Below are 23,154 nucleotides of genomic sequence, written 5' to 3'. Positions count from 1 at the left end.
ATACTGCAGGGCCCCCCTCTAGGCCAAATGGAAGAACGTTGAATTGGAAACAACCATTGGGCAGTTAAAAGCAGTTTTCCATTCATCCCCTTCCTTAATTAGAACCCGGTAGTATGCTTCTCTCAAGTCAAGTTTTGTAAAAAATGTCCCTTTGGCCAAGTGGGCCAACATATCCTTCATCAAGGGGAGGGGGTACACGTTCTCCACTGAAATAGCGTTCAGGTTTCTATAGTCAACACATAAACGAAGGCAGCCGTCTTTCTTTTCACAGAACAATACTGGGGCTGCTACCTGGGGTCTAGCAGGTTGGATGAAACCACGTTCCAAATTCTTATCGATAAATGACCTTAGCTCTTCTAGTTCCCACGGTGTCATCGAGTACAGTTTCGGTTTTGGGAGTTTCACCTCGGGTAGAATTTCAATACTGCAATCTGTTGAACGATGGGGGGGGGGGCTCATCCAAGGCCTTTTCACTGAATACCTCCTTTAAGTCCCAATATTCCTCCAGAATTTTCTCCTCCCCCTTCAAGTTCTCGGTGCCAGTGGAGGCCAGTTCAGTGGGATTCTTGAGTTTCGATTGAGATTGCCCCTCCCCTTCTGGGCACTGGTCAGTACATATGCGCAATGATCCTCTCCTCCAATCAACGTGGGGTTCCATTTCCAGAGCCAGGGCAACCCCAGTACTAGGGGCCGCTCCATCCCAGGAGCCACAATAAAACACAAAGTCTCTCTATGCTTCTCCATCGTCATTTCTATTGGTTCCGTTATGAAATGTGCAGGGCCGCCCCCAGCTGCCGATCCATCCAATTGGCAAAAGGCTATGGGCGTTTTTAAAGTCTTCAGCCTTAAGCCCATTTTCTCCACTACCTCCAAGCTGATTACACACCTTGTGCACCCAGAATCTAACAAGGCCAGCATTTCCCCTTTGGCTCCCAATGTGGGTACCCTTAATCTCGCTGGAATGGTCATAGGGCCCTTGTTTGGACTTACCAGTGAGTCGTCTTCCGATTCGGATTCACTCTCTTCAGAAGAGGTTGGAGTTCCCAGCTCCTCTCCTTTCGGAGGGGCGATCTCTACAACCTCCTCTGCTTTAAGCGCCGTTTCGCGAGGCTTTGCTGGGGTTTTTTCAGGTTTTCTTCCTCCTCCTGGCACCCCCTTTGGTTCTAGCTTGGCACGGCAATCTGCAGCCCGGTGACCTTCCTTCCCACATCGGAAGCAAGCAGTGGTCTTGGCTTTTGCCGCCATTCCTCCCTTTTGAGGTTTTAAGGCTTCTCGAGGGCTGGTGGGGCAGGATTTGCTCCAACCAACACCCCCCGGTGTCTGTTTCGGGTCAGATCAATTTCCACCTCTGCCGCCAGCACATACCACAGCTGTAGCTCACTGGGGTCTCTTCTAGCAATACAGCTTTGATATACATCTTCATTCAACCCATCTTTAAAAGCTTCTATCAGGGCTCCCTGGGACCAGCCTCAAATATGACACACCAGCTCTCTAAATTCCTGGGTGTAGTCGGCCACTGATCTCCGCCCCTGAATTATGGTCTTCATCCTAATCCTGGCCTTACGTTCAGCAAGTGGGTCTTTAAACCTGGCCCGCAGCACAATCATGAACAGGTCATAATTCATCAGCTGAGGGGCATTATCATTATGCAAAGTCACCATCCACTTCGCACCTGTTCCCTCCAGAGCCCTGGTAACACATCTAACTTTGGCTGCTTTTGAGGAAAAATCCCCTCCACATTCCTTCATATGGCTCCAGACTTGTGCCAGGAAAAATCCTAACTCCTTGGGATCCCTCCCATATTTTACTTCCAACGGGGGCACCTTTGGAGTTCTACGTCTTCTGGCAATTACTCCTCCCACTGGGGGCCCCTGGGCTGCTGCTGCCTGTTGCGCTAGCCTGGGTTGATTTATGGGGGTGGCTGCTCTGATTCTTCTGGCTGGGGCTGCCTCCCCCTCCTCTCCCTCATACCTTTGATCAGTTTGAGGTTCTCCGATAGCTTCATTTAGAAGATGCATGGCTTGAGTTAGTAAAAAATTATTTCTTTCCTTCTCCTGTCATGGCTCCTCTCTTCCACGCCGACGGGAAGTGGTCACTCCTGGAGGAGGCTTTTCCTCAGGATCCTTCCAGCCGACTCCCAGGGACCATTTGGGTTTTACAGCTGGTTTTTCCCCAAGATTTAGTTCTGCAAACAAGTCGGCTTCCCCTGCTTCCTCTAACAGCAGAGAATCTTGTCCTCCAGTCGCTCCCAGGTCTTCTTGGTCGCTGGCTGGATTTGGCATTGTGTTCAGACCCCCTCGGAAGAAAATTTATTAATTCTCCGGGTGGGCTGGTAATGTGGAGATTCAGAATAATGTCAGCTGATGCTCCATTCAAAATCCAGGAAAGAAATACTTAGACTCCTTTAATCAGAGAAAAGATATCTTTTACTGGAGATCAAGTGGTAGCAACAAAAGAATTCTGAATCTGAGAAAATGGGCACGTAAATCACATATACAAAGTAATGGCAACGTTCCCACCCCCAATAGTTCAATTGGCTCATCCTGTAGCAGGAAATCTTGCCTCCAAATCAAGACCACGAAAGATTGGAGAATATAGGTTTTTATTTGTGCACAAGGTTCAGAGCATTAGCATGACAGATTCTGAACCCCCGGCTCTTCCTGAGGCATCACTTTTATACATTTCATGGCCTCAGCCTAGCCCGGGACGTTTCTCTTATTAAACTATACCAAAAAAGGAGAATAACATATATGCCAAAAAGGAGAAGTACATTTAATTATTCATTTTATCTTACACCATCTGCTATTTTCCATATCCACCCTTGTTTACTGGAACATGGCTAGTTCCTTGGTTCAGTAACTTTGTGGTTTTACACAATATTGTATTAAGCAAAGCTTGGGGGCTTGGGGGCTTCTGCTAAATGTAAAAAAATACTTTATTTGTAATTTTCTACTGCTTCAATCCAATTAAAAGTTGTGTATATCATCATGTGGGCATCTCCAGGTGGTGATGAGGCTTCTGTCATAGTTCTTTGACATAGTTTGATAAAGGGTTGCAGCTGTGCATAGCATAGGATAGAAACCTAAGCAAGAATGTACCCCGCCCCCCAGCTTATACAGTTCTGGTTTGTAACACCTCCAGCTCACTTCCCATAATCATTCCCCCCTCCTCCCCCCGTTACTTATGACAGCCGAAAGAAGCAAAGCAAAGGGAGAAAAATCTTGAAGGCTGACAGGCTTCCACTCTGGCATAATAATACAGGTAGGCCTGGATTCCAGGGGTGGGCTTCAAAATTTTTAGCAACCGGTTCTCTGCCCGGTGGCTGGGTGGGCATGGCTATGGTGTGGGCGTGGCCTAGTCGGCCTCCTGCACCACGATGGGGTGGTGGTGGCGTTTTTGCCCTCCCCGGGTTCCTGAGGCTTCCCTCGAGCCTCAATGAGGGCGAAAATGGCCTCCCTGGGATCCGGAGGCTCTCTGTAAGCCAGAAACAGGCCCATTTCCGGCCTTCCTGAACTTCTGGGCGGCCCGTTTTTCACCCTCCCTGAGCCTCCACGTACGACCTGCACTTACCTGCATCCAAAATGAGCCACGTGGGGACACCTGGGAGGGGTGGGTGGGGCCAGCCAGGAATGGGATTTGGAGGTTCTCCAAACTGCACAGAATCTTAGCTAGGGACTCTCCCGAACCCCCAGCAGCCCACTCCTGCTTGATTCACAACTACTTGTTTAGTGACGGTTGGAAGTTACAACAGCAGTGGGGGCGGTAATGACTCGTGGCCGTTTTTCACACTTACAACTGTTGTTGCAGCATCTGGTCTCTCTTGCCTTAATCCAGTTTTACTCAAGTTTGATTCTCTATCCCAAGAGAAACTCTGGAGAAAATGATCACAGCCTCCACTTCTTTAATGCTATACCGTTTTTCCTTTTTGATGATTTTGAGCCGTAAATTAATAACTTATAAACGTTTCCCCTCTCTCTCAGGTTATATAAAATCATAATTTTGTGTCACCACTAGATGAGGATAGTTGTAGCTCAGGGTTGAACTGTTGGCTCCTTGGTGTTCTCTGAGCTTCGTGGGGTTGGTTTTTTTTTGCAAACGTTTCATTACCCAACTGGGTAATGTCATTAGTGTTAGACGGGAGAGGGGTTTGTTCTCTGTTTATAAACCCAACTCCCTTCTAGCATTGAACATGTTACCCAGTTGGGTACTGAAATGTCTGCAAGATGTTTCCCTCAGGACAGAGATGGACAACTATGGCAACTTTACGACCTGTAGACTTCAACTCCCAGAATTCCATGGAATTCTGGGAGTTGAAGTCTGTAGACTGGCATGGAATTCTGGGAGTTGAAGGCCACAGACCAGCATGGAATTTGGGGAGTTGAAGTCTGTAGACTGGCATGGAATTCTGGGAGTTGACTGGCATGGAATTCTGGGAGTCGAAGTCCATAGACTAGCATGGAATTCTGGGAGTTGAAGGCCACAGACTGGCATTAAATTCTGGGAGTCAAAGTCCACAAATCAGCATGAAATTCTGGGAGTCAAAGTCCATAGACTGGCATGGAATTCTGGGAATCGAAGTCCACAGACCAGCATGGAATTCTGGGAGTCGAAGTCCACCGAACATAGAGTTGCCATAGTTGGCCATCCCTATCTCAGTGTTCTGACCCATGCCCTTTTCCAACAAATCAAACACAATCCAAAAGGAACAGAAACCTTGGAACGCTTTTACAAAATAATTAGCTGTGATAAGCACAAGCCTTGCCAAACTGTGTGAGACTTGCCAAAAGATAACAGACAAGAAATAATTTGCAAAATAAGATACTTCAAATACAAACTCAGGATACTGGAATATCCACGAGGCTGGAGTTTCAAAACGTCTTTGCCTTCTGCAAAGAAGGTTAGTTTCACAGCTGGCTTTTGTCTTCTTGAAGGAGGGGCCATTACCTTGCAGCCTTACTCCCAAGTCGCCCGTGTTGTTGCAGCTGCTCTTTCCTATGAGCAATCCTGCGTGCACGCGCACTTGGCACAGGCTCCTCGGGAACCTCCTCAATGCTGCTGCCAGCCCCCACAATCTCTGAAGGCAGCAGTCCACTCCCTAATGCTCCTGGCCCCTCATCTGAGTCCTCACTCTCCTCAGCCGTCTGCACCTGCTGCCGGCTAACCACAACACTCAGGAAACCCTTGAAACAAGGCTACGGTTTTTCTAGTTCTGTTTCACAGAATCACAGAATCGTACATATTGTCCTCAACTTACAACAATTCATTTAGTGACTGTTTAAAGTTATAACGGCACGGTAAAAAGTGACTTATGACCATTTTTCACACTTATGACCGCTGCAGCACCTCCCTGGTCACATGATTTACATTTTACCAATGGGTTCTCTGTCCGGTTGCTGGGTGGGCGTGGCCATGGTGGAGGCTTTCCTTGAGCTTCCGGGAGGGTGAAAATGGCCTCCCTGGGGCTCCCAAGGCTCTCTAGAAGCCGGAAACGGGCCCATTTCTGGCCTTCCCAAACTTCCGCGAGGCCCGTTTTTCACCTTCCCTGAGCCTCTGTGCGCGCCCTGCACTTACCTGCATCCAAAATAGGCCACGTGGAGACTCTTCGGAGGTGTGAGGCGGGATGGGCGGGGCCAGCCAGGAGTGGGATTTGGGGGTTCTCCCAGGGGTGGGATGCAATTTTTTAAACAACCGGTTCTGTGGGTGTGGCTTAGGTGGTGGGCGTGGCTTAGGTGGTATGGTGGCATGGTGGTCATGTTATTGGCTGGGTGTGGCCAACTCAACATCACTCACATCGAGGCACGCATCTCCTCGCCTGGCCTCTCGTGACTGTGGGGCTGCTGCAACAGTCGTAAGTGTGAAAAATGGTCATAAGTCACTTTTTTCAGAGCCATTGTAACTTTGAATGGTCACTCCACACAAGCAAAGTACCAGCAAAGGAGGGGGGAAAAACTCCAGAGAAGTTCCAGAGACAGGAAGTCCAGTCCTGCCAAGAATGTAATAAGGCAGTTTCTGTAAGCAACACCAGAATGTTTCCTTCCTGCCTTCCTTACAGGATTAGGCCAGTAATTTCTTCTAACCACTGGTTCTCCGAGCTGCTCAGTATGTTAACAACCGGTTCTAGCGAATAGGTGCGAACTGGTAGAATCCCACCCTGGGTTCTCTGAACTGCACAAAATCTTAGTTAGGGGCTCTACCGAACCCCTGCAAACCCCCAGCCCCTCTGCCAAAGGGGGGAAGCCCCATTATTCCTTGCTATTTTCAAGTTGCAACTACATCTCTTCTTCTTAATGGTAAGCTTACTACAACTCAGGGTATGTAAACGTATTCAAAACCCCCACCTGTAGTTAAAACCAAACGTCCCAATGGAGAGTTTTCAAACAGGTGGAATAAAAGTTGTACCCCTAACCATCAGGTATTTTTCTCTTTCAGCTGCCACTCACTGAATTCGGATGAAAAATATCACGGGAGAAGAATGGAAGACCAGCTGTCTATTTGAGGAGGTTTCGTCTGCTTGTCCATGGAGATTCTCAATCACCTGAGCCCCAAAGGTGCTTTTTCTAAAAGGCAACTGGACTTTCTTTGTTTTGCCTTGAAGACGTTTCACTTCTCATCCAAGAAGCTTCTTTAGTCTTGAAGAAGTTTCTTGGGTGAGAAGAGAAATGTAACTCAAAATAAAAATACAAGAAAGCCCAGTTGCCTTTTGAAGAGGATCTTGGAGAGCTTCATCCGCTTCAAGATTATTTTGATATTATTATTTTTTGAAATCTGTAAATCCCTCTTTAAAGAAAATTATTTAATTTCAATTATGAAATTATGAAAATGGATTCATTTCGATACAAGTCGTCAATACAGTTAATCAAATAGCCCTAAGAAGTATGGAAATTTGTATTCAATAAATCTTTCTTATTGATCTGTTGGCATTGTGCTGTGTTTGTTGTCATTGTTGTCATGATGTTGTCGTGGATCTCTTGGTATTGGAGGGCAGTCTCTCTCTCACTCACTCTCTCACACACACACACCTGCAAATTAATATATATATATATATATATATATATATATATATATATATATATATATATATATATATATATATATATATATATATATATATATATATGTTTTCTGAGGTTCTCATGGTATTTGTATGTGGATCTTTGGTTATTCGGGTTTTCTCCCGCGTAAGATTGCACTGCTTGCACTGGCACTAAGCCGAAAGCACCAGCCTGAAGATGGCGAGTGGGACCTCGCCGAAACGTTGCCTAGATACTTTGAATCTTACGCGGGAGAAAACCCGAATAACCAAAGATCCATATATATATATATATATATATATATATATATATATATATATATATATATATATATATAAAAAGAAAAAAAGGATAGATAAGTAGAAATGAATAAAGGTGGGGAAGAGGAACAGCCATCAGGGGGCGGTAGAATGGCTCTGTTGGCTGTAGAGGAAACTGGGGAAGGGCAAAGCCAGGCTGGGCAGAGCTTGGAAGAGGGAGAGAGGGTTTAGATGAAGACCGAGGTCCACCTCCTCCTCATCCTAGGGCACGCAGGGAAGAACTTAGAAGAGAGCAATATAGGTTGCATGGCTTATGGGGGAGGGGAGGGCCCTGATTCCCTTCACAAGGCACACCTGGGGATGGAGTTTAAAGGAGAGGCAGTTGGGAGGGGCATTTGTCAGGAACAAACACTGAATTCATCTAGGGAGTGTTAGCCTGCATTCCTGGCATTCCTCCTGTCTGTGTGAATTATTGCCGTGCTTCTGTGTGTTTATCTGCCTTGCTGGAATTATTGGACTCATTATCTTGCCCTGCTGGAGTGATTGATTGCAGTCATTCGGCTTAGAGCATTTGGACTGGAGTATCTGCAGCCAGAGGCTGTTGTAGGTTCGTGGGAGAGCTTTTATCCAAGCCAGAGAGTAACCGGGACGTTGGGGGCAATGTTCCATAGGTTGAGATATTCTCACTGTCAGAAAGTTTCTCCTTATTTCCAGGTTAAATCTCTCCTTGTTCAGTTTCCATCCATTATTCCTTATCTGGCCTTCGGGTGTTTTAGAAAATAGCTTGACCCCTTCTCTCCTCTCTGTGGCAGCCCCTCAAACATTGGAAGACTGCTCTCCTGTCTCCCCTGGTCCTTCTCTTCACTAGATTAGCCAGGCCCAGTTCCTGTAACTGTTCTTCATAGTCTCCAGTCCCCTAATCATCCTGGTTGCTCTTCTCTGCACTTTTTCTAGAGTCTCAACATCTTTTTTTATAGTTTGGTGACCAAAACTGAATGCAGTACTCTAGTGTGGTCTTACTAAGGCTTTATAGAGTGGTATTAGTACCTCCCTTGATCTCAATTGTATCCCTCTGTTAATGCAATTTAGGATTGCATTGGCTTTTTACCACTGCTGGCTCATATTTAATTGATTGTCCACTAAGACTCCAAGATCCCTCTCACAGTTACTGCTATTAAGAAATCTGGTTTCACTAGTCTATATGTGTACTTTTGGTTTTTCTTGCCTAAGTGTAGGACTTAACTTTTCTCTACATTGAGTTTCATTTTGTTAGATCGGGCCCAGTATTGAAGTCTGTCAAGATTGAAGAGATAAGTAATGTATACAAAAACATATGACAGAAATTCTTCCTCATAAGATTGTGGTTTGAAAAGCTCTGAATAATTGAGAAGGAAAAGAAAGGAGGAGGTGTGGATTTGTTAGAACAAAGAGTGCCATCTGAGTTAAATTCAACTTGATTTTTTTTAAAGACTCTGTTTCGTAAAAATACAAGGAAAATTGATACAATAAAACAAGGGTTTTGGAAATTTGAAATATTGAAGTAAAGAAAGATACAGGAAAATTCTGCCCTTGGATTAATTGTTGCTTCTGTTATGGACTTGGTATTAGACTAGCAGAGGACCAAATTTGAGAGGAAGGAAACAAAGCGGACTGTTGGAAATTAACTTTAAAGACACTAACTGGATTAAATAGAGGATTGTAAAATGGCGATATCTTTTCAGGCACTAAAAATGGAACTTGGATACATTAAAGAAAATTTACAAGAAAAAAGTGAAACTTTGAGCTTCGTTTTTAAATTTTTTGAAGAGGCGATTGCAGAGTATGAACAACAAAGGCAAAGTACAGAAGAAGAGGTGGAGCAAATTTCAGAAGGGGCCATCTTTAATCACCATCAAGAACAAAGGAATCCAGAATTTGGACTGCCATTTGTCAGAAATGGTGTAGGGTCTCCTGCTTGGGCCGGGGGTTGGACTAGATGACCTACAAGGTCCCTTCCAACTCTGATTATCTGTATCTTTATCAGAAGGAAAGAGAAAAAGAATTGGGAATAAATATTGGAGGTCTGGGAAATTGAATAAAGAGGAAAATACCTGGAAATAAAAAAGGGGGAAAGAATCAGCAGAAATTTGAAGGGCGGAAGGTAGCTAAAAATAGAGAGGCAGTTAAACACTGGAGTGAAATAATAAATGGGGGAAACGTTAAGGAAAAGAAGGGAAAAGAAACAGGATTTGGGAACAAAGGAATATGGGAATTTTAAATAAAATGGGGGTAAATTTCTTACACAGAGATAATGGCTGAATGATACCGGGAGAGGGGATTCTGCAAGGTCTTGGAGAATAATATAGATAAATTTGTTATTGTGAAATGGAGACATATAAGATGGATAATAGAATTGTTATTTTTTGGCAATGCTCTCTTCCTTTATGTTTAAGAGGTAAATACAATAAATATATGGAATATGTTTATTAAATATATTGAAATACTTTGATTGGAATGCTGATTTTCTTTTTTATTTCTTTTGGTTTAAATATGAATGGAATAATTAATGGAATATGTGTAATATAAATAGATTGAAATAAATGGAATGATATAGGAGGAAAGCTGAAATGAAATTGGCATTAGGGTTTAGGATTAAATGAGTAGATAAATATGTCCTTTTTTTTCTATGAAACTGTAGATAAATTTTATGGAATTAAGAAGGGGAAACCATGCTGAACAAGGAGAGATTCAACCTAGAAATGAATGAATGAATGAATTCTTTATTGGCCAAGTGGGATTGGACACACAAGGAGTTGTCTTGGTGCAAACGCTCTCACTGTACATAAAAGAAAAGATACATTTGTCAAGAATCATAAGGTATAACACTTAGTAATAGTCATAGGGTACAATAAGCAATCAAATCATACTAAGAAACTATGTATTCTACCTACCTACCTAATCTATCTATATCTTTCCATCTATCACCTGTCCATCATCTATCCACCTACATACCTACCTATCCATCTATCTAGGTACCTACCTACACACCCACATACCCACACATTATTCATAGATAGAATGGAATAGAATACTTTATTGGCCAAGTGTGATTGGACACTCAAGGAATTTGTCTTCAGTGCGTAGGCTGAAAAGATACATTTGTCAAGAGTCAAGAATCATAAAGTACAACACTTAATAATAGTCATAGAGTACAATAAGCAATCAAATCATACTAGGAAACAGTCAATATAAATCATAAGGATACAAGTGACAAAGTTACAGTCATACAGTCACAAATGGGAGGAGATGGGTGATAGGAATGATGAGAAGATTAATATATACAGACCCCTCACATCCCGGACATAAACTGTTTCAACTATTACAAAGTCTGCACTACTATTACTGTTAATCTTCTGGTCACTCCTTATCACCCATCTCCTCCCAATTGTGACTGTATGACTATAACTTTGTCTCTTGTATCCTTACGATTTATATTGACTGTTTCCTAGTATGATTTGATTGCTGATTGTACCCTATGACTATCATTAAGTGTTGCACCTTATGATTCTTGATTCTTAATGAATGTATCTTTTCTTTTATGTATACTGAGAGTATTTACACAAAGACAAATTCCTTATGTGTCCAGTCACACTTGGCCAATAAAGAATTCTGTTCTATTCTATTCTATTCCTATTTCTATTCTGTTCTATAATAAATAAGGAGGAATTTTCTGACAGTGAGAACAATCAACCCATGGAACAGAAGTTGCTTTCGGAAGTTGTGGAAGCTTCATCATTGGAGGCTTTCAAGAAGAGATTGGACTCCCGTCTGTCAGAAATGGTGTAGGGTCTCCTGCTTGGGCAGGGGGTTGGACTAGATGACCTACAAGGTCCCTTCCATTAATCTGTAATTATTATCTCCCGCTGGGAACAAACGCCCCGCAACTTGGAATTTACGCGAACTTTCCGCGTACCGGCGGAGGACGAAACGCGGACTTTCCGCGCCCCGCAGACGGTCCGAAAGATGCGGGAGGGTCGGGCAAACACCTGGGAAGGGAGAGAGGCATCCTCCCCCCCCCGCTTCCCGAGGATTCTCTAGCTCCGGGTTAGAGAACGGGGTGGCCGTACCCATAATCCGCGGCGGGCAGGATCGGGCGATGCTTTCTCCAAGCGGTTGGGTTGGTCGGCTTGGAAGGCGAAAAGTGCGACGGGGTCTCCGCTGCTTGGCACCGCCTCGTTCCTGGAAATCCCCCTCCCATATAATCCCCCTCCATCCCCGTCCCTTCCTGGAATCGCGAAGCGGGGTTGCGTCAGCCTTGACGCCTTTTAGCGTCAAGTTTTAACTCAGCCCGGTCTTAAGCAAACCACGAATGACGGCTTGCGGGGAGACGGGGGGAGCAGTGAATGGCACAGGGGGAATTGCTCGAGGGTCGGTGCGGGGTCCTTTAAAAGCCTTGCAGGGGGGCTTGTTATAGAAATTGGCTAGTTAATAGGATTGTGTCAAAGTAAAAAAGTTGAGGCTTGAAGTTAATGCCTGATTCTAATTGCGCCAAAGGGAGTCGGAAGTCAATGCCTCTTTTTTTTTTCTCCTTTTCCTCCTTTTCTTTCTCTCGTTTTTCCTCTCCCTTTTCCCTTCCCTTTTTTCCCTGCTGTTTACTTTTTGTTTCTTTATTTTCTTTCTATGCTATATTATAAAGTAATTTTAAAAATCTATTCTATTAAAAAATAAAGAATTCTATTCTCTTCTAATTTTTAAAAAGTATTTACAGATTACAGATTAACAGAGTTGAAAGGAACCTTGTAGGTCATCTAGTCCAACCACCACCACCACCACCCATGCCCAAGCAGGAGACCTTACACCAAGGGTCTTCAAACTTGGCAAGCTTTAAGACTTGTGGACTTCAACTCCCAGAATTCCTAAGTCAGCGTGCCTCTACTTCATCTCCCAGAATTCCCCAGCTAACATGCCTTGAAGTACAACTCTCAGAATTCCCCGACCAGCATGCATGGACTTCAACTCCCAGAATTCCTAAGGCAGCATGTATGAACTTCAACTCCCATAATCCCCTATACATGGACCTCCGCTCCAGAATCCCCCAGCCAGCATGCGTGGACTTCAACTTGCAGAATTCCCCAGCCACTGTACTATCTAAGGCAAGGGTCTTCAACCTTGGCAAGTTTTAAGACTTGTGGACTTCAACTCCCAGAATTCCTCAGCTAACCTGACTGGAGGAGGAATTCTGGGAATTGAAGTCCGCAAGTCTTAAAGCTTGTGCCAAGTTGGAAGACCCTTGCCCTACACCAGGTGTGTCCAAACTTGACAACTTTAAGACTTGTGGACTTCAACTCCCAGAATTCCTCAGCCAGCTGGCTGAGGAATTCTGGGAATTGAAGTCCACAAGTCTTAAAGTTGCCAAGGTTGGACACCCTGCCCTATACCATTTCTGACATTTTAAAAAAGTCTTGGTGGGTGGGCAGCTACTAATCGGTGACGTTGCCACCTAGCGCTCCCCAGCTCACATTCAAACCGGGGTGGGTCGGTGGAAGGGGGGCTCATCCCTCGTTGCGCGCAAAAGCCCAAGCGGGGCTCGTCCCTCGGAGGTGACCCCGAGCCCCGCGTTTCCTTGCCCCCAAAATCAGCCTTAGCGCAAGGCGGGGTGGGAAGGGGGAAAGAGGGAGGGAGGGAGGGAGGGAGGGAGAGGAAGGGAGGGAGGGAGAGAGAGAGAGACTGAGTGTTACTTCTTGGCCAACTGCGCGTTTCCAAATCATCGGCCGAGCCAAGCTGGGCAGCCAGCGGAATCCCCGAGGGGAAACTGAGGCCCACAACCCCTGGCAACGGCGCTTCCCTTCGGCTCGCCCAGCCCAATGACCTCCCAAACCCCCAAGACCTCGGCGAGGCGGTGGTAAGGCAGAGAGAGCCCCGGAACGTCGCCGATGGGCTCTCGCGTCTTCCTCCTCTCTGCCCGGGATCCTATCCGAGCTGCGTTCCCCGGGCTGGCAAAGCGGACGGATCGGGTCCCCGTCGCTGGGGGCTCCGCCCCCCCGAAGGCGGGGCAAGCCGAGCTGGGTGGGGCTGGGCGCCCGTGGGTGCCTCTCTCTCGGCCGGCGGTGGGGGGCGCAGAAACCACTAGGCGCGGCTGCCGGCGGGTGGGTGGCAGGCAGGCAGGCGAGCAGCGCGGGTGGACGGCGGAGCGGAGGTTCAGCATGGAGTGGCAGGCAGAAGAGGGGCGCCGGCGCCTTCGGGACCCTCCCGGATGGACGCCACCCTGGCGGGCGGTGCTCCTGGCAGGTAAAAGGGTTGGAGAAGGTGTGTGGGCGGGGGGGTTCCCCGTCGGGTCGTCCCTTTGAAGTTGGAACTCCAGATGTTTTTTGGGGGGAGGGTTTCTTCTTCCCCGGAAAGGTCCCTGGGGAGCCTCGAGATTCCCGACAATCCTTGTTTTGCCGTGGAAACGCCGCCGCAGGTAACTGTGGTTTGTTCCAGGTCAGGTGCCTTCACCTCCCCACCCCCCCCCCACCCCCAAGCTGGAATCTGACCAACTTTCCGGAGCCTTAACCCAGATCCCCCATCGTTGGTTGTGCTGGCTGCCGATCCGTGAGAGTGGAGGGAGGGTCCCAAACATATCTGCAAAACAGCTGCCAGAGAGAGTATTCCTGTAATCTTCGCAGGAATCTTGAATTCCCATCCGGCCCAGACTTTCCCAGCAGAGTCTGCTGAGAAGGGAATCCTTCGGTTTTTCCTGGAAATTCTCTCTCCTCCCCGTTGCAAATTTAAGATTATGCAGCTGTTATTCCTTTTCTCTTACCTGTTGTCTGCGCTGGCACTGTGTTTATCTCTACAGCATTCTTCAATCCGTTTGTGCAAGAACAACCCCCAAAAATAGACAGAGCAGAATAGAAATTTGATTCAAAACCCAAACTTAACCCCTGGGGACCCTGTGCCCACCCTGTACCACAGTTTGGGGGAACAACCAAGTTTTTAATCCTTTCCGGAGCCCCACAAACAGTGGGGAGAAGCAGGGGTGCCATGACAGAGGGCATTCGGGCCTAAGACCTAACTCCTAGGCTCAGCTGAATAACAAAACATAGGTGCTAAATTCTCATGAAGTGCTGTGCCTGGATATATATAAATCAAAAGATGGCTTAAAGGCAACACCTGGTTCACCCAACCTGCTAAAATGTTGAACTAGGTGCCCACAAGATGCTGAAGGCTGCCAGCATAGTCAGGGCTAGAAATCAGACAGAGAGACAGAGAGAGGGGGGGGAGGGAGGGAGGGAGGGAGGGAGAGAGAGAGAGAGGGAGGGGAGGGAGGGAGAGAAAGAGACAGGGAGAGAAAGAGACAAGGAGAGAAAGAGAGAGAGAGAAAGAGAGGGAGAGAAAGAAAGAGCGAAAGAGAGAGAGAAAGAGAGGGAGAGAAAGACAGAGAAAGAAAGAGAAAAAGAAAAAAGAAAAAGAGAGAGAGAGAGAGAGAGAAAGAAAGAGCAAAAGAGAAAGAGACAGGGAGAGAAAGAGGGAGAGAAAGAGAGAAAAAGAAAAAAGAAAGAGAAAGAAAGAGAGAGAAAAAGAGAGAAAGAAAGAAAGAAAGAAAGAAAGAAAGAGAGAGAGAGAGAGAGAGAGAGAGAGAGAGAGAGAGAGAGAGAGAGAATTCTTACCCTGGTCTATTTGAAGCCAGCCATTCAAAGAATGAACCTAGCACCCATTTTTAGCCATTGTTCCTGAAGGCATTAAAAAAAAAGTATTAGCAAATCCAAAAGTATAGATTTTCTACTCCGTAGACGTGAGTATCTGTTAATTGTGTGTAGCAGAAAACCAACGTCATGGTTTTGTTTTCAAGCATCCGAGTGTTCTATCAAGGAAAATCCTGAACATTGTGGTTGTTTTTTTAATTTCAAAAGGTTTATCAGTTGATCAAAATATAAAACTCAGGAATACGAAGGAAAAATGAAAATAAAACGCTCAAATAAGGGAGGAAAGGGGGGAAGAGAGAAATGTGTAGGGAAGAGGGGGGAGAGAATTAAAAGGTATGGATTTCCAACTGATTTTTGTGCAGTAGAATATGGTAACAAATTTTTAAAAAATTTACTCTTATATAATATAATTATTACAATTAGTAATACAATTACAATTAGTAATACAATTGTACAATTAGTACAAGCCAATTTTATAACAACAAACATAGAAAATCCTGAACATTCAATGTAGAATCTTCTCCGCAAATTCTAATCCCAGATAAAATTTAGAACTAGATCTACTGATCTCTTTTCTAGGAAAAACCCCCTGTGTGAAAGTGAAACATTTGACTAGGCTTTCTTGAAAATAATTGTCAAAGATGGATACAGTATAAACAGGCTACAGTCTCATTTCCCCCCTGGTTCAATTTCCAGAAATCTTAGCCCTGGGAACGTGATGAGTTGCAGGAATTAAGTTCCACCATATTTGGAAACGACCAGGAGGAAGGAATCTATTGTGAAAAGAAGATTGGGGGTGGAGGGGAAATACACTGGATTTTAGATCCTTTCCCTCAACTATTTGATACACATTTGCTATGTCTTATGCACTATGTTGCATTTTGTTATACTGGGTGAAATAAATAAGCTCCCCTATCATTTTTTCTTATTTTTAATTTTTTTTTTTCAAATTTTTATATTTCATAATTTTCTAACGAATATTTAGAGAGATGGCTGCCTTCCTTCGCATCTTTATGGTGTTCCTCGCCGTGACTGTTAGGCTTAAATTTTGAAGATGTTTCGCTTCTCATCCAAGAAGCTTCTTCAGTGCTGAAGAACTCTTCTCTTCTGAAGAACTGAAGAAACTTCTCAGACGAGAAGCAAAACGTCTTCAAGGAGAAACATTCTTTTGAGGATATAACTGTGATGTGGACAAAATGGATCGTTTTGCTTGAAATGAGCTTTTTTTCCCCTCCTTTTTCCCCCCCTTCTACTTTCTAGCTTCCATCCTCAGTTCTTCCTTCCTGTTGGCTCAGGGCCAACTAAGTACCACAACCTTTTACAACATCTCGATCTCCAGGAATCCACCAGAGACATTAGAAGGGCAGACTGTCAATCTGACACTCGAATACCCCACCACCAACTTTGCTCTGTGCAACTGGTACCGAGAGATCGATACGAAAGAACACCTGATTGTTACTCTCTACCTACCGCCATTAGCTGGAAACACCACTGGGCCTTTCTACACCGGGCGTGAAGTTGGAGGCTTCGGCTGCTCTCTGCTCATTAAAAAATTACGTTTGGACGACACTGGAACCTACGTGGTCACCATGAATGGACCTTCGGTGGACGGAAAAGGGGATATAAAGATACAGGTCTTAGGTATGGTTTACCTTCTCTAGTTCGGTCAAAGCTGTTTCTGCTAAACCTTGAAAGAGCTGTCACCTGTCATTCCAAGTCCTGTTGGAATTCTTCTTCCAAACTACTCGAATCCTCTCATTCCTTATTCAGAATAACAGGGACCTTGGAGATCTTCTAGTCCAACCCCCTGCTCAAGCAGGATGCGATGACCCAAAGGGGCATGGCACAAAAGCAACGAAGTCACAAAAAGTAGGTCAAGGCCCTTTAATTCCTCCAACTTGGCCTCCAATGTTCAGTTATCATCGGCTGGAGAAAAAAAAAAATCTCCCAAGAACAGCTTTTAAAGGGAAGAAATTCGGTCTGAACCCAAAGTACATATAAATTATAAATAGAAACCAACACAAACCATGCTGCAGCAATTAATGAGACAGGGCAGGATAAGGAATTGCAGACTTCCAAAAGATAACGAAACACACACAGTTGCGAGGATGCCAGAACCCAGATAAGACTTGACAAAGATAATTCACGCTTTGCAAGGTGCTGTGTGCAAATGCCCTTTTTAAATCCTGTTTTCCCAGCTGCAGCTAATGAAGGGAATCAGGGCCCTTTTCTCCCCCATAACCCATGTAACTCACGTTGCTCCCTTCTCCATTCCTCCCTGTGTGCCCTAGGATGAAATGGTCCTGGGTCTTCCTCTGAATGCCCAGCCGGACTGTGCCCTTCCCCAGTTTCTTCCACAGCCACCGGAGCCACACTCCCAGTCAGCTGCTCAACCTCCCCCTCAGAATCAGATTCCAACAGGGGCATGAGACAGGAGATCCTATACCAGGGGGTCTTCAAACTTGACAGCTTTAAGACTTGTGGACGCCAAGTCCCAGAATTCCTCATCCAGTCATGTTAGCTCAGGAATTCTGGGCATTGAAGTCCACCCGTCTTAAACTTGCCATGTTGGAAGACCCTTGGCCGATATCATTTCAGACAAATGGTCAATCCAAATCTCTTCTTGAAAACCTCCAGGGATGAAGCTCCCACAACTTCTGGAGGCAAAGTGTTCCACTGGTTAATCGTCCTCGCTGGCAGGAAATTTCTCCTTAATTCCAGGTTGCTTCTCACCTTGATTAGTTTCCACCTGTTGCTTCTTGTCCTGCCTTCAGGTGTTTTCAAGAATAGGTTGCCCCCTCTTCTTTGTGGCAGTTCCTCAAATATTGGAATACTACTATCATGTCTTTTCATTAAACTAGACATCCCCAATTCCAGCAACTGTTCTTGATATGTTTTAGCCTCCAGTGCCCTAATCGTCTTTGTGGCTCTTCTTTGCACTCCCTGCATTCATCCAGAAATGGGCTAAATTAGCTTGGTTCCAAGACCTCGTGCCTGGTAGAGATATATGTCTTTTTCAAGATGTTTCTGCAATGGGTTCATCCTTCTCCCTGAGCCATATAAGGGCCTGCTTGATTTTTGATTTAGCATGGTAGGTGAAACCAGCCAAGCTATCATATGTAGTTTGTTAACAGACACAGTTGTTAACAGACACGGTTGGCTGGGTTTGTATGCTGTGCTAAGCCATCCACTCTCATTTACAATGACTTCCCATGACATACTACACCAGCTAAACTAAAGAGAAGGACTTGAAATGGTATAGGGTTTCTTTCCAGAGCAGGGGTTTGGACTTCAAGACCTCCAAAGTCCCTTTCAATTCTGCTATTCTGTTACCGTTTATTCTGTTATTACTCTGATGGCAGGTTTCCAGTACTTGAGCTGTTAACAAGGAAGAGAGGACTGACTTTTTCTCTACCACTGAGGGCACGTTAAGAAGTAATGAATGGAAGCTAGTTAAAGAGGGTCCCAACCTAGAATTAAGGAGTGTCATGCCCTTGTTGGAGTCTGATTCTGAGGGGGAGATTGAGCAGCTGACAGGGAGTGGGAGTGTGGCTCCGGTGGCTGTGGAAGAAACGAGGGAAGGGCACAGTCTGGCTGGGCCTTCAGAGGAAGACCCAGGGCCACCCCCTCTTCATCCTAGGGCACGCAGGGAGGAAGGAGAAGGGAGCAACATGGCTTTCGGGAGAGAAAAAGGCCCTGATCCCTTTCATTAGTTGCAGCTGGGAGAACAGGATATAAGAGGGGCGTTTGCACACAGCTCCTTGCTGGAAGCAAAGCTTGCATTATCTTTGTTGAGGCTTATCTGGGTTTTGGTGTCCTCCCAACTGTGGGTGTTGCGTTATCTTTTGGAAGTCTGCAATTTATCATCCTGGCCTGCCGTGTTAATGACTTCAGCATGGTTTGTGTTGTTTTTTTTTTATTTCTAATTATCTTTACTTTGGGTTCAGACTGCATTTCTTTCCTTCATAGACTGTTTTTTGGAAGAGTTTGATCTCCAGCCAAGGATAATTGGACATTGGGGGCCAAGTTGGAGGCATTCAAGGGAATTTGTTCTACTTTTGTGACTTTGTTATTTTTGTGTCACACCCCGGGGTCATCACAAGGAGACATTTCCTGACAGTATGAATACAAGTATGAATACATACAAGATCCACCATCAACATAGTATGAAACCAAGGCAGGCTTGGGGGAAATTGGACTTCTTGCTTTGGTTATTCAATAGTACTTGATTTCCCGCACGTGTGGGCGTCCACTGAAAAGTGTTGTGTTGGATGTGATTTAAGTGGGATACCAGACTTCTTTTCCAATCAGGTTCTTCATGCAAGGTGTTAATTTATGTTGCTGTCCTTCAATGCATGTGTGAAAGGACGGACAAACGCACCCCAAGATTGCGTGCTGCTTGAGCAGATTCTGTGGAGGTAGTTTGACTGGACCCGTTAAATTGTACTGGTGAAACCCCTGGTCGCTTCTCGGTTCTGTATTAAATGCTACCTTTGTTGCTCTGAGTTTTTTGAATCCACAAAAATGGTTCTTAAAACACTAGACTTTGGAAAAGGCCCCTTGGGATATTGAATCTGGCTTCCTGGTCAATACAGAAAGCCAACTTCAGATATCCTTAACAAATGGCTGTCTAGTCCAGCATTTTCCAATCATGGCAACCTTTAAGATATATGGACTTAGAATTCCCCAGCCAGCATGCTTGGACTTCAACTCCCAGAATTCCCCAGCCAGCATGCTTGGATTTCAACTCCCAGAATTCCCCAGCCAGCATGCTTGGACTTCAACTCCCAGAATTCCCTGGTCAGTATGCTTGGATTTCAACTCCCAGAATTTTCTTGCCAACAGCTGGGATTTCAACTCCCAGAATTCCCTAGCTACCCTGGCCATGGCTTAGCTTTCTTGGAGCTGAAGTCCACATTGGTCTGTTCCTTGCTGGAGCACATGAAGTGCAGGGGAGCTCCCCATTTTTGTAACTGGATCTGCCATCCACCTGTTTTGCTTGTTAGGCGGTTTTGCAGCATTTATGAGGTTGAGGTCCCCTCCAACCCCATGATAATATTTCACATCCAGTTTTAGCAGGAGAAAAAAAAATTATTTTAAAGAAACAAAGGAAGACTAAGGTTAGGTATTTGCCTCACCGAGCATTCTGCCAATTTTGAGGAAGGACAAACCCAAATATAATTGCCGCTGTTAGTTTTGGATTAATGTATAAATATTATTTCTTTATGATGGAGAGAGAGCTTGTTTGAATATTTCCGGATGGGTTGACAAGACCAGGAGATCCCTGCTGTCTAACACTAGATCGTGTTTCTTGAATTGTCTGCGTGCATTTGTGAAGTTGAAATCATCATCTTTTAATGACCCCATAATCCCTTGCGGGGTGGAATCTGAGCAACTGAATGGAGCTAGCAGGGTGTGTTTTAATGGCCGGATGCCCTTCCTGTCACCAAGGCAGAATTTTGTTGAGCAGAGGTATTCTCAGCGTGCCCAGAAAGAGAAATATCTGCCTCTACCTAGGATTGAACTCACAGCCTCCTGATGGTGAGGCGACAGCTCCACCTTTAGGCCACCGCACCCCTCATTGGTGAAGTTGAAATGTGAGTCGGTAACTCTTTTGAGTGGGGTTTCTTTAGCCAAGCCTGGTGCCCTGGATTCCCTAATGAACCTGGGTTTTTAAACTCTAAATGTCTCATCTGTGAATCTGACAAGAGCTAAAATGTTTGGAACTGCTCACGTGCAATTTAAAAGAGCCTGGAGTAATTCCTCTCTCTTTGGAAAGGCTTCTTCCTCTTTCCACGCGGCACCGCTAAGCTCTCTTCCTTACTGTCTTAATCAGAGGTGGGGAACTATGTCCCTTTTATGACCTATGGAGTCCACAAGTCATAAAAGGGACATAGTTTCCCAGCCTTGATCTACATTGTCTGTTGGCCTCCTGCTTCTTTTCCTCTTTGGCTTTGGCCATGGCGCTCCTGCCCGACTTCTTTCTTTCCTCTGCTTTTACAACACCCTCCATGCAAGGTCACCCATCCAACTTTCATGACAAAGGTGGAACTACTAGAGCAGGGTGTCCAACCTTGGCAACTTTAAGACTTGTGGACTTCAACTCCCAGAATTCCTCAGCCAGCTTTGCTGGCTGAGGAATTCTGGGAGTTGAAGTCCACAAGTCTTAAAGTTGCCAAGGTTGGACACCCCTATACTAGAGCTTGCTGTCTCCTGGTGTCTAGCCTGGTGCCTTAACCACTTGACCAAAGTTGTCCTCCTTCCATCTTCTTACTTTGCAGCACAAAATCCAGCCCTCCCCTGTCTATCATAAAGCTGTTTCAATTTCTACCAAGGATGGATAGCGAAGAGCAACAATGGAAGTGTGGGTGTACACGTTGGGTGCTGAGGGGTGTGTGTGTGTGTGAGAGAGAGAGAGAGAGAGAGAGATACAGAGAGAGATACAGAAAGAGAGGCAAACAGACAGAGAGATAAAGAGACACAAAGAGAGAGAGTCAGACAGAGATAAAGAGAGAGACAGAGACAGACAGACAGAGACAGAGACAGTGATACAGAGAGAGAGAGACAGAAAGAGAAGCAAACAGATACAGAGAAAGAGTTAAAGAGAGAGACAGAGACAGACAGAGAGAGACAGAGACAGTGATACAGAGAGAGAGAGAGAGAGAAAGAGAAGCAGACAGATAGATACAGAGACAGATAAAGAGAGACAGACAGAGAGACAGAGCGATACAGAGACAGAGACAGACAGAGATACAGCGAGAGAGAGAGAGACAGAGAGACAGAGGCAGATACACAGAGTGAGATACACAGAGACAGACAGAGAGATTTTATTTGTTGTATTAAATATTGTAACAGACCTTGAGTTAAACACACAGCTTTTTGGGTGACTTTGAGCCAGTCAGTTTTAAACCCAGCCGATGCTGCAAGCTTGTTTTGAAAAAACAAAGGAAGACCTTGGGTTTTCTCCTTTCAGATCTCAAGAAAAAGTGAGGGAATTGTGCAAAAACCCAACACTTTTATTGCCTGCTGCTTTAGATAAGGCAACCACCTCTTCAGCATATGCTCTTTTTAAACTTCCAATATGCTGAGCCCTTTAGTTCCATGGGCCTCACTAATGGAGTCCCCTTTTTTTCCTGCCTTGTGGCCTCTGTCCTTCCTGAGAGGGAATCTTCAACTGTTGTTTGGGCTGCCAGGCGCAATGTAAATATGAGAATTGTTTGGTTAAACAACTGATGTCCTTGAACCGACTTAATTTCCCTGTGGGAACATTCTGTCTCTTGTGAACCAAGGAAGAATGTTTGTAGATTTTTAGTTTTTCTTCCCAGCAACCCCAAGGTGTGAAGGCTGAGACCCACAATTTCATTGTACTTTTTCATTAGTTATTAAATTTATATGTGTCTGTCCAGTGGTGGGATTTAAATAACTTAACAACCGGTTCTCTGCCCCAATGATTTCTTCCAACAACCAGTTCACCAAACGGCTCAGAAAGTTTAACAACCGTTTCTCCTTGAAGTGGTGCGAACTAGCTGAATCCCACCACTGTGTCCGTCTCACTATCCAAAGCAACTCTTTTAATAGCAATAGGTAGCTTCTTACTGTGCATCAGCCTTTGCCGATTTGTCAGCCTCTGGGTGTGTTGAGTTCCAGTCCCGTAATCCTCACCCAGTGTTGCTTTTACGAAATTTTGTGTGGAAGTTCTGAAGGGTTGCATTGTTTCAAACTACTTCCGGTCTAAGGTCATGAAAGAGCCAATTTGGTCTAACGGTGAAGGTGATGGCCGAGAAACCAGGAGGCTGTTGAGTTCTAGTCCTGTTTCAAGCATGAAAGCCGACTGGGTGACTTTGGTACAATTACCAGGAGACTGGGAATTCTAGTCCCACCTTAGGCATGAAAGCCAGCTAAGGGATTTTGGGCCACTCACCAGGAGACAGTGAGTTCTAGACCCACCTGGGTGATTTGAGACAATCACCAACCCCTATCCCCACTTACTCCCACAGAGATGTTGTTACGGGAAAAATAGGAGGAGGAAAATGTATTAAGTATGTTTGCCATCTTGAATTATTTATGGAGGGAGGGAGGGAGGGAGGGAGGGAGGAAGGAAGGAAGGAAGGAAGAGGAAGTGTACGGACCCAGCAGTTTCCCTGAGCCACTGAGATGCCAAAAAATAGTGAAACTCAAAGACGAGGCTTGCAAAAGAAA

At 45.2% G+C, this 23,154-nt stretch overlaps 1 protein-coding gene across 4 annotated transcripts in view; it reads left to right on the top strand.

Moving 5' to 3' along the window:
- Nucleotides 1–13,366: 13,366 nt before the first annotated feature.
- The window catches only part of LOC113421149 (cell adhesion molecule CEACAM5-like), a 50,372-nt gene continuing 40,584 nt past the window's right edge, over nucleotides 13,367–23,154 (top strand). Inside the window, exons 1-2 of one of the 4 annotated variants that reach the window (XM_087971151.1) lie at nucleotides 13,367–13,558; nucleotides 16,216–16,596. In XM_087971151.1, coding sequence (XP_087827277.1) covers nucleotides 13,474–13,558; nucleotides 16,216–16,596 — 466 coding nt within the window. In that variant the 5' untranslated portion in view covers nucleotides 13,367–13,473. The remainder of the gene's footprint in view (nucleotides 13,559–16,215; nucleotides 16,597–23,154) is intronic. The other 3 variants (XM_087971153.1, XM_087971150.1, XM_087971154.1) reach the window with 3 other exon arrangements.

Source organism: Notechis scutatus, chromosome 8 (assembly GCF_049901735.1).
Source record: "Notechis scutatus isolate UNSWTSFEM ecotype Mainland chromosome 8, rNotScu1.2, whole genome shotgun sequence".
Taxonomy (NCBI): domain Eukaryota; kingdom Metazoa; phylum Chordata; class Lepidosauria; order Squamata; family Elapidae; genus Notechis; species Notechis scutatus.
Note: the sequence above shows the minus strand (reverse complement) of the source record. Positions and strands in the feature narration are given on the sequence as shown.